The sequence below is a fragment of the Herpailurus yagouaroundi genome, unplaced genomic scaffold (genome assembly GCF_014898765.1).
Source record: "Herpailurus yagouaroundi ecotype Mexico unplaced genomic scaffold, PumYag 166, whole genome shotgun sequence".
Classification (NCBI taxonomy): Eukaryota; Metazoa; Chordata; class Mammalia; order Carnivora; family Felidae; genus Herpailurus; species Herpailurus yagouaroundi.
In genome coordinates, this window is record NW_024412407.1 from 5340740 (window position 1) to 5357692 (window position 16953).

The 16953-nt window shown below is 37.3% G+C and overlaps 1 protein-coding gene across 3 annotated transcripts in view; it reads right to left on the reverse strand.

Annotated features, from left to right (window-relative positions):
- The window catches only part of SPATS2 (spermatogenesis associated serine rich 2), a 150642-nt gene that overhangs the window by 30937 nt on the left and 102752 nt on the right, over positions 1 to 16953 (reverse strand). For 2 of the 3 annotated variants that reach the window (XM_040488243.1, XM_040488242.1), the window contains 3 exons: positions 12708 to 12787; positions 8263 to 8371; positions 7081 to 7130 (listed from right to left, as the gene is read on the reverse strand). In XM_040488243.1, coding sequence (XP_040344177.1) covers positions 7081 to 7130; positions 8263 to 8371; positions 12708 to 12787 — 239 coding nt within the window. Of the gene's footprint in view, positions 1 to 7080; positions 7131 to 8262; positions 8372 to 12707; positions 12788 to 14894; positions 14920 to 16953 lie in introns of those variants that run through there. The other variant, XM_040488244.1, reaches the window with a different exon arrangement.

A 16953-nucleotide genomic window follows, 5' to 3' on the forward strand; every position in this document is an offset into this window, starting at 1 on the left:
TTTCATCAGATTTCTCATCAGAAACATGAAGGTCAGAAGGCGGTACGTGGATATACTCAAAGCGCTGAAATAGAAAAGTATGGTCAACCAAGAATCCTATAACTGGCAAGACTATCCTTCAAAAGTGAAGGAGAGGGGTGCCTGGGTGCCTCAGTTGGTTAAGTGTCTCACTCTTGATTTTGGCTCTGGTCATGATCTCACAGTCTATGAGACTGAGCCCCGCATGTCAGACTTCGTGCTGGTCATGGAGCCTGCTTGAGATTCTCTGTCCCTCTCCCTTTAATCCTCCCTGCTCATGTACTTTCACTTCCTCTCAAAAAATTAAAAAAAAATTTTTTTTTAAGTAAAGGAGAAATTAAGATATTCCTAGATAAATAAAAGCTGAGGAAGTTCATGACCACCAGATCTGCCCTGTAAGAAATGTTCAAAGGAGTCCTGCAACATAAAATGAAAGGACACTAGTCAGTAATTTTAAGCCATATGAAAAAATAAAAATCTCAGTAAAGGTAAGTACATGAGCAATTATAAAGGCCAGCATTATTATAATGGTTTGTAACTATATATTTGGTTTTCTGCATAATTTAAGAGACTAATAGGTTAAAAAAAACCTATTAATCTAAAATCTACTTTGGTTTGTAACTCCAGATCTTATTTGTACATAATTTAAGAGACTAATGCATTTAAAATTTTTTTAATGTTTTATTTTTGAGAGAGAGAGAGAGACAGAACTCGAGAGGGGAAGGGCCAGAGAGAGAGGAAGACACAGAATCCGAAGCAGGCTCTAGGCTCCGAGCTGTCAGTACAGAGCCCAAGGCGTGGCTCGAACCCAGGAACTGTGAGATCATGACCTGAGCCAAAGTTGGATGCTCAACCGACTGAGCCACCCAGGCGCCCCATGAGACTAATGCATTTAAAAGAATTATTAGTTTGGGGCACCTGGGAGACTCAGATGGTTAAGCATCAGACTTCAACTCAGGTCATGATTTTGAGGTTCATGAGTTCAAACCCTGCATCCGGCTCACAGCAGTCAGTGCAGAGCCCACTTTGGATCCTCTGTCTCCCTCTCTTTCTGCCCCTCCCACACTATTACTCTCTCTGTCTCTCAAAAATAAACATTAAGAAAATAAAAATAATAAAAAAATATAAGTAAATAAAAATAAAAGAATTATTAGTTTATGCCTTGGGGAACACAATGTATTAAGATATAATTCTGTGACATCAACAACCAAAAGAAGTGGGGATGGAGCTGTAAAGGAACAGAGTTTTTGTATGTTATTGAATATAAACTGGTATAATTTCAAATTAGTGTTAAAACTTTAGGATATTAAATGTAATCTCCATAGTAACCACAATGAAAATAGCTATAAAATATACACAAAAGGAAATGAGAAAAGAACTCAAACATTTCAGTATAAATAACAGATTAAACTCAAAAGAAGACAGTAATGCAAAAAATGAGGGATAGAAAAAAAGTTAAAAACAAATGGAAAACAAATAGCACAATGACAGAAGTCCTTCCTTATCAGTAATTACTTTAAAGGTAAACTGATAAAACTCTACAATCAAAAGACAGAGATTGACAAAATGGATAAATACACATGATCCAACTATATGCTGTTTATAAGAGACTCACTTTAGATTCAAAGACACAAATAGACTGAAAGTGGAAGGATGGAAAAATGTATTCCATGCAAATAGTAACCAAAAGAGAGCTGGGGCTATTAATATAGCCTTTAGACTTTAAATAAAGCCTATAGACTTTAAATTAAAAAAGGTTATAAGAGACAAAGAAACACATTATGTATTAATAAAAGGCTTAATACAACAAGAAGATATAACAATTATAAACATGTGTACACCTAATGACAGACTATCAAAATACGTGAAGCAAAACCCAGCAGAATTAAAGGGAAAAACGGTTGTACAATAATACTTGGAGACTTCAATATCCTACTCACAACAATGGACAGAACAACCAGACAGAAGATAAGTAAAGAAACAGAGGATTTAAACAACGTGACAGGGGTGCCTGGGTGGCTCAGTCGGTTAAGCGTCCGACATCGGCTCAGGTCACGATCTCGCGGTCTGTGGGTTCGAGCCCCGCGTCGGGCTCTGTGCTGACAGCTCAGAGCCTGGAGCCTGTTTCAGATTCTATGTCTCCCTCTTCCTCTGACCCTCCCCTGTTCATGCTCTCTCTCTCTCTGTCTCAAAAATAAATAAATGTTAAAAAAAAAATTAAAAAAAAAAACAAAAACATGACAGACCAACTAGATCTAACAGACATAAACAGAACACTCTACCCAACAAGAGCAGCACAGCACGTATGCTCTTCTTGAATGTACATGGTACATTTTTCAGGATAGACCATACATAAGGATACAAATGAAGTTTCAACAGATATTTTAAAAAGATATGTATCATACAAAGTGTCTTCTCCGACCAAAATGGGATAAAGTGAGACATCAACAAAAGGAAAATTGGAAAATTCATATTATGGAAATTAGCACATTTTTAAAATTTATGTCTCTTTAAAAAATGTTTATTTTTAGAGAAAGAGAGAGAGAGAGAGAGAGAGAAAGGAGAGAAGGAGAGACAGAATGTGAATGGAGGAGGGACAGAGAAAAGGGAAAGAGAGAATTCCAAGCAGACTCCACAGTGTCAGTACAGAGCCTGATGAGGGGCTTGAACTCACAAACCATGAGATCATGACCTGAGCTGAAACCAAGAGTCGGATGCTTCACTGACTGAGACACCCAGGTGCCCCTGGAAATTAGCACATTTTTAAAGAACAAATGGATCAAAGAAGAAATAACAAGGGGAATTAGAAAATACTTAGAGATGAATGAAAATGAAAATATCACATACCAAAACTCAAAGAGTACAGCAAAAGTGATGCTAAAGGGGAAACTGCTAACTGTAAATGCTGACATTAGAAAGTATTTATATATATTATATATATATATCTTACATATAATCTCAAATTAGCAACTTAACTTTGCAGTTAAGGAACTAGAAAAGAACAAACTAAAACCCAAAGCTAGTAGAAGGAAGGAAATAATAAAGATCAGAGCAGAGATAAATGAAATAAAGAACAGAAAAGCAATAGAGAAAAATCAATGAAACCAAAAGCTGAATCTCTGAAAAGATCAACACAACTGACAAACCTTTAGTTAGAAAGGCTAAGAAAAAAAAAAGAAGACCCAAATTACTAAAATCAAAAATGAAAGTGGCGATATTACTATAGATTCTACAAAAATAAAAAGGATTACAAGAGAACACTTTGAATAACTGCATGCCAACAAAGAAACACAAAACCTACCAAAACTAAATCATGAAGAAATGTAGGAAATATGAACAGACCTATAACTAGTAAAGAGACTGAATCAGTCATCGAAAATCTCCCAACAGGGGCACCTGGTGGCTTAGTCAGTTAAGCATCCAACTTCAGCTTAGGTCATGATCTCATGGTTCGCAAGTTCAAGCCCTGCACTGGGCTCTACACTGACAGAGTGAGGCCTGCTTGGGATTCTCTCTCTCTGCTCCTCCCCCACTCACGCTTTCTCTCTCTCAAAATAAATAAACTTTAAAAAAAAATCTCCCAACAAAGAAAAGCCCTGGATGCAATGGCTTCACTGGTGAATTCCACCAAACACAGAAGAACTAATAACAATTTTCAAAAATTTCCAAAAATTGATGTACTATAGTATCATTTTTCATTTTGGACTAGCAAAGGTCAAAAAGAGTTGACAGGGGGGCGCCTGGGTGGCGCAGTCGGTTAAGCGTCCGACTTCAGCCAGGTCACGATCTCGCGGTCCGTGAGTTCGAGCCCCGCGTCGGGCTCTGGGCTGATGGCTCAGAGCCTGGAGCCTGTTTCCAATTCTGTGTCTCCCTCTCTCTCTGCCCCTCCCCCGTTCATGCTCTGTCTCTCTCTGTCCCCAAAATAAATAAATGTTGAAAAAAAAAATTAAAAAAAAAAAAAAAAGAGTTGACAGTGTTGAGAATATGGAGAAACAAACATTCTCCTATACTACTTTGTGGGAATGCAAAGTGGTACTCTCAATGGTCATCTGGTATGGTAGTATTTATCAAAATTACAAATGCACATATCCTTTGATCCAGCAATTCCACTTCTAGGAATTTATCCTAGGTGATACTGACACATGTACAAAATTATATATAAGGTTATTCACTGAAATACTGTTAATAGTAACAAAACATTGGCAATGACCCAAATGTTGATCAATAAAGGACTGGTTAAATAAATTATGGTGCATCCAAGCAGCAGAATGACTTTACATCCTTAAAAAGAACAAGACAATTCTTTATATGTTGACATGGAATACACTCTAAAATATATTACACGAAAAAAAGAGCAGGCAAAGAGAAGAATATATATTCATGTTTGCTTATATATGCATAAAGTATCCCAGATAATACATAAGAAATTGGCAATACTGTTTACCTCTGGGGTGGGAAGCCAAATGGCTGGGGAATAGGGAAGGGATAAAGATGTTTCAGTGTATTATCTTTTATAGCTTTGAATTTTGAGCCACATGAATATATTACCTATGAAAATAGAAAAATTAAACAAAAACTCTTTTGCCTTTTACCTTGACAAACAACAGCTCTAGTAGCAATCTTAATTCTATTTGTAAGACTAGGGGCCCCTGGGTGGCTGAGTCAGTTGAGCGTCCGACTTCAGCTCGGGTCATGGTCTCACAGTCTGTGAGTTCGAGCCCCATGTTGGGCTCTGTGCTGACAGCTTAGAGCCTGGAGCCTGCTTCGGATCCTGTGCCTCCCTCTCTCTCTGCCCCTCCCCTGCTCATGCTCTGTCTCTCTCTGTCTCAGAAGTGAATAAAAACATTAAAAAAAAAAAAAAAAACTAGACTGACATTACTGAATCAATTTTTCCCCAATCCCTTTTATCCCCCCAAATGTTTTCGATGGCCCTAACAGGAGCACTGAAGGTATTCTAGATATAATTGTCTCCTCCCCACAGCTTTCATTTCTTTCTCTTAACTACTTTCCTCCATGTGAACTAAGTTTTCACATCACTGCTCCGCATATATGATAACTATCTTAGTAACTGCTCATGGTCACATCCTATTGAATTAATCCCAACAGTTAACCAGACCGGATTTGGGCATTTGGGATGGTCAAACTGAAGCCATTTTTCTTTCTTTAAATTTTAAGAAATTTATTTGTCTCCAACATATGCTTTTCCAGCTTCAAGTATATCTTATATCACTAATAACTTATTATCCTGGGGCAATAAATTAATCCACTACTGTTCTTCATAGCACACATAGCTATTTATATTGGGTGAAAAAAATGGGAAGAAGTTAAGCAAATACTCAAAATTACAGGTATGGAGAGCGCTTCAGGGGAATCAGCAGAAGTACTAGGTTCCACTTGGAAAACATTTCAAGAGTCATTAGGGCCAAACCTGGTTTGGTCAAGACCTAACAGAACTCCTAATGAAGTGATTTAGAGTCATCAAGAAAGGATTCCAGAACTGCAGCACTAACTGAATACAGGAAAAGAGCATCCCAAAGAGACTATTATTCCCAGAGATACCTGATTAAAATCTGTACTTTAAACATTTTCTAAAGGAGCTAGATTTATTTATTTATCTTTAAATACTTATTTATGTATTTTGAGAGAGAGAAAGAGAGAAGGAGGGAGAGGGAGAGAGAGAATCCCAAGCAGGTATCGTGCTGTCAGTGCAGAGCCCGATGCGGGGCTCAATCTCATAAACCGTGATATCTTGACCTGAGTCAAAACCGAAAGCCAGACGCTTAATGGAATGAGCCACCCAGGTGCCCCTAAAGGAGCTACATTTACAGTAAAGAGCTGTGGGGAGCATTTTGAGATGAGCCAGCATCCTTTAGGGAAAGCATTCTAGTGGTTTTTTTTTTAATTTTGTTTTCAATGTTCATTTATTTTGAGAGAGAGACAGACAGACAGACAGACAGAGACAGAGACAGAGCATGAGTGAGGTAGGGACAGAGAGAGAGGGAGACACAGAATCCGAAACAGGCTCCAGGCTCCGAGCTGTCAGCACAGAGCCTGATGCGGGCTCGAATCCATGAGCCATGAGATCATGATATGAGCCAAAGTCAGACTTTAATCGACTGAGCCACCCAGGCACCCCAAAAGCATTCTAGTTTTAAGTGGATAAGGAGCAGGGAATGAGCATGTTAGATATTGTATCAGGTACTTATATTTGCTGAGTATTATTTTCCTATTTTAGAGATGAACAAACTAAGGCATACAAAAGTTAACAATACTCCAATGTTACAAAGCCAGTTAAGTAGTAGAACAGGATATAAATCCAGTTTTGATTAACTCCACAGCCCAAGTGACTTCTACCTCCCTAAACTGAAACATAAGCCCCCTCTGCATAGCTAATAGTACAAAGCCCCTTTTAAGGCTTTAAGTCAAAGCTCATTAATATCAGAGACTATATATAACACAGTTGTCTGACCTAAAAATCTTAAGCTATTTTAACTGATGTACAATATGAATGATACTGAAAACCCCTGGACTAGATCACTTTCTTTAGAGGAGCTCTGCTATCCTCGACATGCTCTCATTTCATCCGTAATATTACCTCAGCAACTACACCCTGGCAAAGTCATTCTGTTTCCTGCCTTAAATCACACGGAAGAGACTGTGTGGTACTCTATGTACACAGCTGTGTTTTAATGTCACAGAAGACTTTTTTTAACCACATGAAGTGAAGTGGCATATGTAAATCTTTTCTATGTAAATCTTTTCTTTCAATTATGTTTGCAGGGCCTAAGATTTACAAAAACATTTTTTTAATATTTATTTTTGAGAGAGAGAGAGAGAGAGAATGCACACGCATGGGCAGGGGAGGGTCAGAGAGAGAGGGAGACACAGAATCTGAGTTGTCAGCACAGAGCCTGACGTGGGGCTCAAACTCACGAGCCATGAGATCGTGACCTGAGCTGAAGTCGGAAGCTTAACTGACTGAGCCACCCAGGCACCCCAGGGCCTAAATTTTTTAATGATAAAAATGCCAATACCATGCTTGTAAATTTAATTCATTTTTACCTTTTTCTTGCCTGTTACTGTCCATTCTTTGAGTACTTCACTGGCGCTACCTGTAAAAGAAACCAACTACAGATTTTCTCTCCTACCACATCCATGGTCAACAAGGTAATTAGTGTCCCTGCATTTTGTAATTGCTGGAGGATTTCCAAAGTTCCTAATAGGAAAGGTTAAGGTTCAAGTCTAAGTGCTAATATGATGAGATAATCCTATCATATTTACTTTTGGAATATCTGTCCATTTAGACCACCCCCCCCCTTCTCCATGTAATTTCCTTTGTAAGTTCTTCTGAGAGAAACGCAGCCTGACCATTTGGAAGATTCTTTTATTTATAAAGCTTAGACAGTATACAAAGATAACTGGTTTTAGCCCAAATATGCTATCCTCTCCCCTCTAGAAGATCAAATACCATTTGGCTATGTTGCTTAAGAGAGAGCTATACACTATTCTAGACCCAAATACTAACATTATAAAGAAAACAGATGATGATAAAGAAAAACCTTACAGTATTTGGGTCTGTTTATTCTACACTGACAAATTCAGGACAATAGAAACAGGGAGACCTAATCTGACGTTGATATTTAACGAAGCAACAGCTTCAAGCAAAGTTTTTCTCAAAACAAATTATGTGGAAAGAAGTTTATAAAACACTCAACTCTATAAACTGAAGCCTTGGCTAACCCCACCAATCTTCCATATGTCAGACAAGGAAACTCAAACCCTTACATTTGAATCACTTGCAGGAACCACACTAAATGGCATAGCAGCCTGGAAGAGAATGTGGAGTCCTTGAATTTGACATCTGTTGCTGGGCTGCTGGATCACTGCTTTGTCACTAAGAGGTTCTTAAATTCTTATTCAACCCAATTCCAATCAAGTACCTTATACCACTAGCCATACTATTTGTTCTTAAAACCAACAGAGAACATTTTGAGTAAAATGATGGCATTTTCTCAGCTTGTCTTTTATTCTAAGATATCACATAGCTTATGAATGATACTTCTAGGGCTGAAAGAGGTATCTTTAAGAGATATCTTTAAAAAAAAATGGCATGGTACATTATGTTATCCTGGGGTTCGCTATATCATCTATAAAACATCAGATTGCTGAAAGAATGTTAATAGAAGTCTGAAGCAACGTCTATTTGAACAAATACAAACTTATTAAAAAACGAGTTAGGATTACCTTCCATGAACGCTTGTACTGTTTTGTCCACACAATTATCAAAGTGCTGCAAAACCAGGATGATTTCATTGTTGCTCTTATTGGGAACTATTGCACGCACTGCATTTATCTGGAAAAGATGACAGGGTTATTTAATTCTAACATCAGTTCGTCAATTGGCAACTGATGCCTATTATAGAAAATAACAGAAAAAGTGATGTTTCATGTTTAACAGTATGTATCACTCTTTAGTGACAGTGAGAGTACATACAACCATCTCACTGAAAATGATTAACAGATGAACGATAAGAGCACACAGAAAATTAATTTCAAAACTTAGAAAAGCAGAACATTTCTAGAAATAGAAGGTATGTGCCAGATTTTATTTCAAGAAAGGGTGGTTTAATTAGGTATCAGGTATTAATTTAGCATCAACATTTCCTCATCTCAGCATACTGTGGAGAAAGGTAAATAGTTTAACGAGCCACCAACAGTAACAACTTAGATTTTTCATTAGCATTTTCCAAAAACTTTTTTTTAATAATTCAGAATTTATTTTTTTAATGTCTTTATTTTTGAGACAGAGAAGAAGCGCAAGCGGGGGAGGGGCAGAGAGAGAGACAGACAGACAGACAGACAGATACAGAATCCAAAGTAGGCTCCAGGCTCTGCGCTGTCAGCACAGAGTCTGACATGGGGCTCGAACTCACAAACTGCGAGATCATGACCTGAGTCAAAGTCGACATTTAACCAACTAAGCCACCCAGGCACCCCTCAAAAACATTTTTACTTCATATCATTTAATTATATAATAACACTATAAGGATAATTTATTATAAACTGTTTCAGGCATACAAAACATAATGGACATTCACTACATGATAATCAGCTTAATAAAATAAAATAGATGGCAACTGAGGCCCCCATGAAGTCCCTCATGAATCCCATCTCCCTCCTCTTCACAGAGATTTTCTGCCTTGAATTTGGTTTTATTCTGATACATGTTTTCGCACTTTTATGATGTATGTATATATCATAGGTAATATATACTATTGTTTGCCTTACATAAATATTATCATACAATACATGTGTATATGCAATTCGCTTTTTTCATATAACATTGTTTTTTTAGATTTTTGTGTGTGTTGATAAATGCTTTTATTTATTTGAACCGTTACACAGCATTTCCATTGTATGAATATAGCCAATTTATTCATTCTGTTGATGGGCACTTACATTGTTTCCAATATTTGGCTGTTATGAAAAATGCTGGAATGAATATTCCTATGCTAATTTGCTGCTGATTCTTCAGTGCCTAAAACAATGTTTATCACATTGTAAGCAATTAAAAAAAAGAAAAAAAATCATATCTTCTTGGAACAATGAGAGAAGGTCTCTATTGTGTAAAACCACTAGAATTCCTGAATATCAGAGCATCTACAAATTCATGACATAATGCCAAAATGTTCTTTAAAACAGATATGCCGGGGTGTCTGGGTGACTCAGTCACTTAACCGTCCAACTCTTGGGTTTCAGCTCAGGTCACGATCTCATGGCTTGTGAGTCTGAGCCCCACACTGGGCTCTGAGTGGACACTACGGAGCCTGCTTGGGATTCCCTCCCTCCCTCTCTCCCTCCTCTCTGTCTCTCTCTCTCCCTCCCTCTTCCTCTCTCTCTCTCAAAATAAACAAATAAACTAAAAAAGAAATAGATATGCCAATTTTGTCAGACTTATTCCTAAGGATTTTTTTTTAAATTCAAGTATAATTAACATACAGTGTTATATTAGTTTCAGGTATACAACATAATGATTCGATGATTCTATACATTTCTTAATGCTTATCAAGATAAGCATACTCTTAATCCCCTTTATCTATTTCATCCATTCTCCTCCCACCCACCTCCACTCTGGGAGATTGGAGATAAAAAATATACTATTTACAACTGCTATTCTGTTTTCCTTTTGGTATATCAATTTAATACCCAGCAATTAAATGAATTAAAAGAATTTGATGAATTATTATAATTTCTAACTTTCTTAGCTTGTGTATGTAGATAGAAAATAATAGTATGCTCTACAAATAACAACCATTTTTTTCTTTCTTTCCAATCCTTCTAATTTTCATTTCTTGTCTCACTGCAAAATGTGAAATTGGCTATTTCTCCAAGAAGACCTGGCTCTTTTTGGTAGGCAGCAGTAGCTAGAAACCAGTATCTAAGAGCTAGGTATGTTTATTGTTACTGGGGAGTCATTATTTCTAGATTTTTTTCAGTGGATAGAGTTAGGAGATTTCATTTTTTACAACTTGAATTCAAAATAATACTTTCAATTCAAACATAACATTAATAAAAGGCTTTTTCTTATATAATTTTAAACATATCTCTCTTCTCTGTATGCTGTTTCAGGTCCTAAAAACATTAAATTATTTACTAATTTGCTTTATTCTATAATATTGAAAAATAATATTAATAAACTACAATATAATGTTAATAATGATAAAACACACAATTTAAGATTTATTTTCAATCCTCTTGTATATTTTTAAAAGTCTGTTTATTTTTGAGAGAGAGCACAAGCAGGGGGGGGGCAGAGAAAGGAGACAGAATTCCAAGCAGGCTCTGTGCACGTGTTGTCAGTGCACAGCCTAACCCCAAGCTCAAACTAGTGAACTGTGATATCGTGACCTAAGCCAAAATCGAGTCAGATGCTTAACTCACTGAGCCACGCAGACGTCCCTCTTTGTTTTTTGAAATATCCCTCTTAAACATGCATAGTAAGAATATTGTGTTCAGAAGTCAGTGGGAAGATTTGTTCTAGTTCACCCTTTCCCTAAAGGTGAAATATTTTTAGGATCTCAATTTCATGTAAGATCTTAGCTCCAATTCCTAACCTAGGACAAGCCTTGGGGCCCTGAGTGGTAAAACCCATTTGTTACTGACACTGGCAAAATGTTTCACAGTTACCTAGCTCAGGCTTAACACGCTGGTTTTTAATGCCCTCTATATTTTTGGCCCCCAGGGATTTCCTTAACTTTTTTGTGTTGGGCTATGCATTTTTTAAATTTGTATTTGTTTATGTATGTATGTATGTATGTATTTATTTATTTATGTTTTAATTTATTTTTGAAAGACAGAGCATGAGCAGAGTAGGGGCAGAGAGAGAGGGAGACATAGAATCTGAAGCAGGCTCCAGGCTCTGAGCTGTCAGCACAGAACCCAATGTGGGGCTCAAAACCATGGACCGCAAGATCATGACCTGAGCTGAAGTTGGATGCTTAACCAACTAAGCCACCCAGGTGCCCCTATGCTATGCATTTTTAAATCATGTATGTTACTTTTCATTCTGTATTTCTAGGTATTTTATAACAGGAATGTTTTCAGGTTCTTCAGTCAACCATATTGCTTGAAAAGGAAGTACTTTTATATATGAAGAGAAGTAAAGTATCTTGTCTAAGTAATAAGCAGAGTCTGTATTACAACCTAAGTCTTTTTAGTACACTTGTTTTCATATCATTCTACCCTTTTTTGTTTGTTTGTTTCAGGCTTACTGAACAATGATAAGGTTTAAAACCATAGAAATGGGAAGGTATATAATGTGTAATCCAGAGAGGGCTAATTTGTAATATACATTTTTGAGATGAGCAAAATACTTAGTACTGATCACTATAAAATGAACTGTAGGCAAAACTTAGATACAATGATAAGGTAAGATTCTGATAACCTAAAATATGAAAGTGTTTATATTATTCAACCGATACAGTATATCTATGACTCTATAATCAACAATATACTTTTCTTAATAAGACAGAGAAAGCAATAAAGCTTTTATCTTATGTTTTTCTCAATAAAACTCATTAAGGGTTATATTACTAAAAACACTTGGTTTTCTTCCATAGGAATATTACTTGGAAGAGCTATTTATCTTCTTGCACTGAATTCTCCTGGAGTTAAGAATCCTCTCCAGATCAGGGGCACCTGGGTGGCTCAGTTGGTTAAGTTTCTGACTTTGGCCCAGGTCATGATCTCAACAGTTCGTGAGCTTGAGACCTGTGTACTGACAGCATGAAGATCTGGAGCCTGCTTCGGATTCTGTGTCTTCCTCCCTCTCTGCCCTTCCCCTGCTCATTCTCTCTCTCTCTCTCTCTCTCTCTCTCTCTCTCTCTCTCTCTCTCTCTCTCACACACACACACACACACACACACATAAACATTAAAAAAAAATTAAAAAAAAAAATCCTCTCCAAATGAAAGATTCTATTCAAGTTGTTCCTTGAAGAATGTTGCCAAATGAGATACACATTTAGCCATAAGTATTATTTGTTATAATATTAACTAATATTTGTGATATTAGTTATGCAAAGAAAATCATATTTCACTTTCTAAATGAGTTTGTGTAGCCACTGATTGTATTAGTACCTAAGTTTTACTGTGATATTCAAGCTTACTATCCACAGTAAGTAGTCATACCTTCTCTTTCATGTTCTCAAAAGCTCCTCCTTGGGCCAGTACAGTATTGGACTGCAAATCAAAAATGAATCCTGATGTATCTGAAAGAATAAGAAGGAAAAAATATATTCAACATGATCCAAAACTAATATGTGATCCATCCCCAAACCATACCAGCTGATTTCCTCCCATAAACAATTAACAACAACTTAGTTTTGTTATTTTGCAAATTCTATTTTATATATATATATATCTATATATATCTATATCTATATATATATCTATATATCTATATATCTTCATTTGGGTTAAAATTATAAAATCTGATTTAACTGAAACTGCCAAGAGCTTGAGAAAAACACTAAATACATCAACTATATTAGACTGTCCAGTAATCCTTGATATCTTTAACTATCCTATCTTAATTTAAAAGGCCCTTTTAAAATGTGGCAAGTAAATAGTTCCCCACGGTAAAATTTGACACTAATGAATCTGAAACTGTGAGTGAGCCTGAGAGCTTCTGTACCACTATTAATAACAATACATGAAACTAATTTCCATCTTCTAGACTGCACTACACATATCATGTTCTTAGACTACAAATCCCTGAATGTACATTCATGTTTGTATCCCCAACACAGTGCTTGATGAAGCAACGTACCTGAGTTTACACTACCAGCACAATACGGGAAAATTCAGTGCAAATTGATTGATTACAGAAAAGAGTTCGGCTTCCCTGTGCTTATAAAGAAAAGGTGATCTGCAAATTTAGTCAGTTTCTTTACCAGTGACTACGTAATCAATGAATTACCTCAGCCTTAACACTTGACAACCTGGTTTTATAATGAGATGCAATGGCAGGATATGGTTAGAATGCTTCCCAAATTCTGATGTGGATACTTATCTGGGGAAACTTAGGTTCAAATGCAGGTTCTAGGGCGCCTGGATGGCTCAGCTGGTTAAGCATCCGACTCTTGATTTCGACTCAGGTCACAATCTCACGGTTTGCAAGCCCCACACTGGCTCTGTGATGACAGCACGGAGTCTGCTTGACATTCTCTTTCTCCCTGTTTCTCTGCCCCTCCCCCACTTGAGTGTGTGTGCTCTCTCTCAAAGTAAATAATTTTTAAAAATGCAGGTTCTGATTCACTAGTTTGGCTTGTCACCTGAGATTTATACTCTAAGGTAGTATCAACATTGCTGATCCATGCACCATACTTGGGAGTAGCTTGGGAGTTAGAATTTCAACAAAGCAAGTAAAAGGAGAAATTTTGAGAAAAGAGGCTGCTATGGTCTAAATGTTTGTATGCATCTCTCCTGCTGCTACTCACCGCACCCCCGCCCCACCAACATAGCACTAAATTCATACGTTGAATTCCTAAAGTGTTAGTGTTATATAATGGTGTTATGGTGTTAGCAGGTGGGGCCTTTGAGAGATGAATAGGTCACAAGAGTGGACTCTCATGATGGGATTAGTGCTCTTGTAGAAGAGACCCCACAGAGCTTTCCAGCCCCTGCCACCATAGGAGGACACAATGAGAAGTAGTCTATGACCCAGAAGAGGGCCCTCACTCAACCATGCTGGCACTCTAATCTCACACTTCCAGCTTCCCAAACCGTAAGAAGTAAATTTCTGTTGTTTATAAGCTACCCAGTCTATCACAGCAGCCCAAACAGAATTAAGATGGAGTATAAAAAATACAGTAATATTTTAGTACACTTTCCAAATTCTTTTGCTATGATTATAGATGTGTTTTAATTAAAGCCTCTTTTCAGGGATAAAAGGTAAAGCATATAGTCAATGGTACTGTAATAGCATTGCATGGTGACAGATGGCAGCCACACTTGTGGTGAGCACAGCATCATATATAGACTTGTCAAATCGCTATGCTGTACACCTGAAACTAATGTAACAAACACTGTGTGTCAGATATACTTCAAATAAAAAATGAATAAACTCTTTTACAGCTTAATCCTGGTTTTCAAATACTTCCTAATTCCTATGGAAGACTGGTAATTCATAAGGTAGAATGATAACAGCATTTTGGTACCAGAAGTGGAAAAGAGGATATGAATAGAGTCAATGTCATTCCAAGAAAAACTATGCTTGCCAATTACCAATAAAACCATGAATTAATTTAGATTTAACTTCTGTAATACTGGCAGTTTTGAAACTATTACTTCAGTTAAAAATTAGGTTGCACTTACCACAAACTCAGTGTTTAAGCCTGAGTTTTCTAGATGACTACATAATATGGTTAATTCTCAATTATCTTTATTAACTGAAAAGAAACACACTATATAAAGATGAAAATCCTATACGGTCAATGGGGCGCCTGGGTGGCGCAGTCGGTTAAGCGTCCGACTTCAGCCAGGTCACGATCTCGCGGTCCGTGAGTTCGAGCCCCGCGTCAGGCTCTGGGCTGATGGCTCGGAGCCTGGAGCCTGTTTCCGATTCTGTGTCTCCCTCTCTCTCTGCCCCTCCCCCGTTCATGCTCTGTCTCTCTCTGTCCCAAAAATAAATAAATGTTGAAAAAAAAAATTTAAAAAAAAATAAAAAAAAGAAAATCCTATACGGTCAAAATACTATCCCAGCAACTTACTCAACTGCTATAGGTTAGTCAAATGATTTAACTTGGAGGTTATAAATACTCTCCTCCAAAGACATATTAATAAGCAATGAGATGATACAAAGGACATCGACACTCTTATTAAAGAATCACACCATCAACTTCTTTTAAGAAAATGAGGGTAGAGTGAATGAAAAACAGCATTTTGGGGCCTATATTTAAATGAACTATTAGTATTACTAGCTTCTTATACATTATCTAACACTTTATTTTTTCCTTTTTTTTTTAACGATTACTTATTTATTCTGAGAAAGAGAATGTGCTCTCGGGTGTGAGGGAGGGGCAGAGAGAGAGAGGGAGAGAAAATCCCAAGAAGTCTCCACGCTCAGAATGAAGCCCAACGCAGGCTTGATCAAGATCAGGATCTGAGTTGATATCAAGAGTCAGACACTTAACCAAACCGACTGGGCCACCCAGGTGCAAAATAGGGATTTTTTTCCTTTAACAACACATTAGATGAGACAAAGTACCAGGCAAATAAAGATTATTTCTGTAAACACCTTCAGCTATTGCCCCACCAATTAGCATAAGTATTATTAGGGTTTGTCTGGCATACATACCAGTTAGGATAATGATTAAAAATACATAAAGCAGCCAGGATCCCAAGAGGAAACAAATGGCACACTCAAATTGGGGAATCTGAGGAGAGTTTAATAAAGGGACTGTTTTCAAAGGTGCCAGTAAGGAGTGGGGAAACCAAAAGATACAGTGCAGTACCCTTGGCTAATAACAATAATCTACACTGTTAACTCTGAGGTTTTAAAGAGGTTTAAGGAGGGGCGCCTGGGTGGCTCAGTCAGTTGAGCGACCGACTTTGTCTCAGGTCATGATCTCGAGGTCTGTGAGTTCAAGCCCCGCATCAGGCTCTGTGCTGACAGCTCAGAGCCTGGAGCCTGCTTCTGATTCTATGTCTCCCTCTCTCTATGCCCCTCTCCCACTCATGCTCTCTGTCTCAGAAATAAACATTAAAAAATAAATAAATAAAGAGGTGTAAGGAGAAAGCAATTACTGGAAGCCAGAGACACAAGGCTCTTTCATCTTTGTTTCATCTGGTATGGAGAGGGCCAGAGGACTATAGCCAAGATCTTTGGTCAAAAGACAAGGTAAGCCCATAGTAACCCCCTCAGGAAAAGATTGGGAAATAAATACCACTACCTCACTGATCTCCCTGCCTCTGATCACCCGCGTGTGTTGCCTATTGATCTAACCCAACTAGAAGCCGGAGGGCAAGAGAGCTGTTGCGGTAGTGCACCATACAGGGCAGTCTCCCAAGTTATAAATGCCAAATTCATATTTACATTCTAAATCATAAGTTCACCAAAACTAAAAAGCAATAATTTAACATCTTAACTTGCCTACTCATCAGCTAATATTGCCTCTTTTAACAACCAACAACTCAAGTACACTCAAAACCCTGCCTCCATGAACTGGAGCTTAAGTGCCCCTCAGCATTATAGATAAAGTCATTTTTAGTTCCCATCAACAATATTTAACAATTCTCTTATTTTTTCATGCAAAGAAAGCTTAAGATTTACTTAATTCCACCGGTAGGAAATCAGGCAGGATCTCATCCTTTGCTATCTATTCTTTGATAGCAAAGTGTGTATGTATACTCTGCAAGAAATAAATTTTTAAAG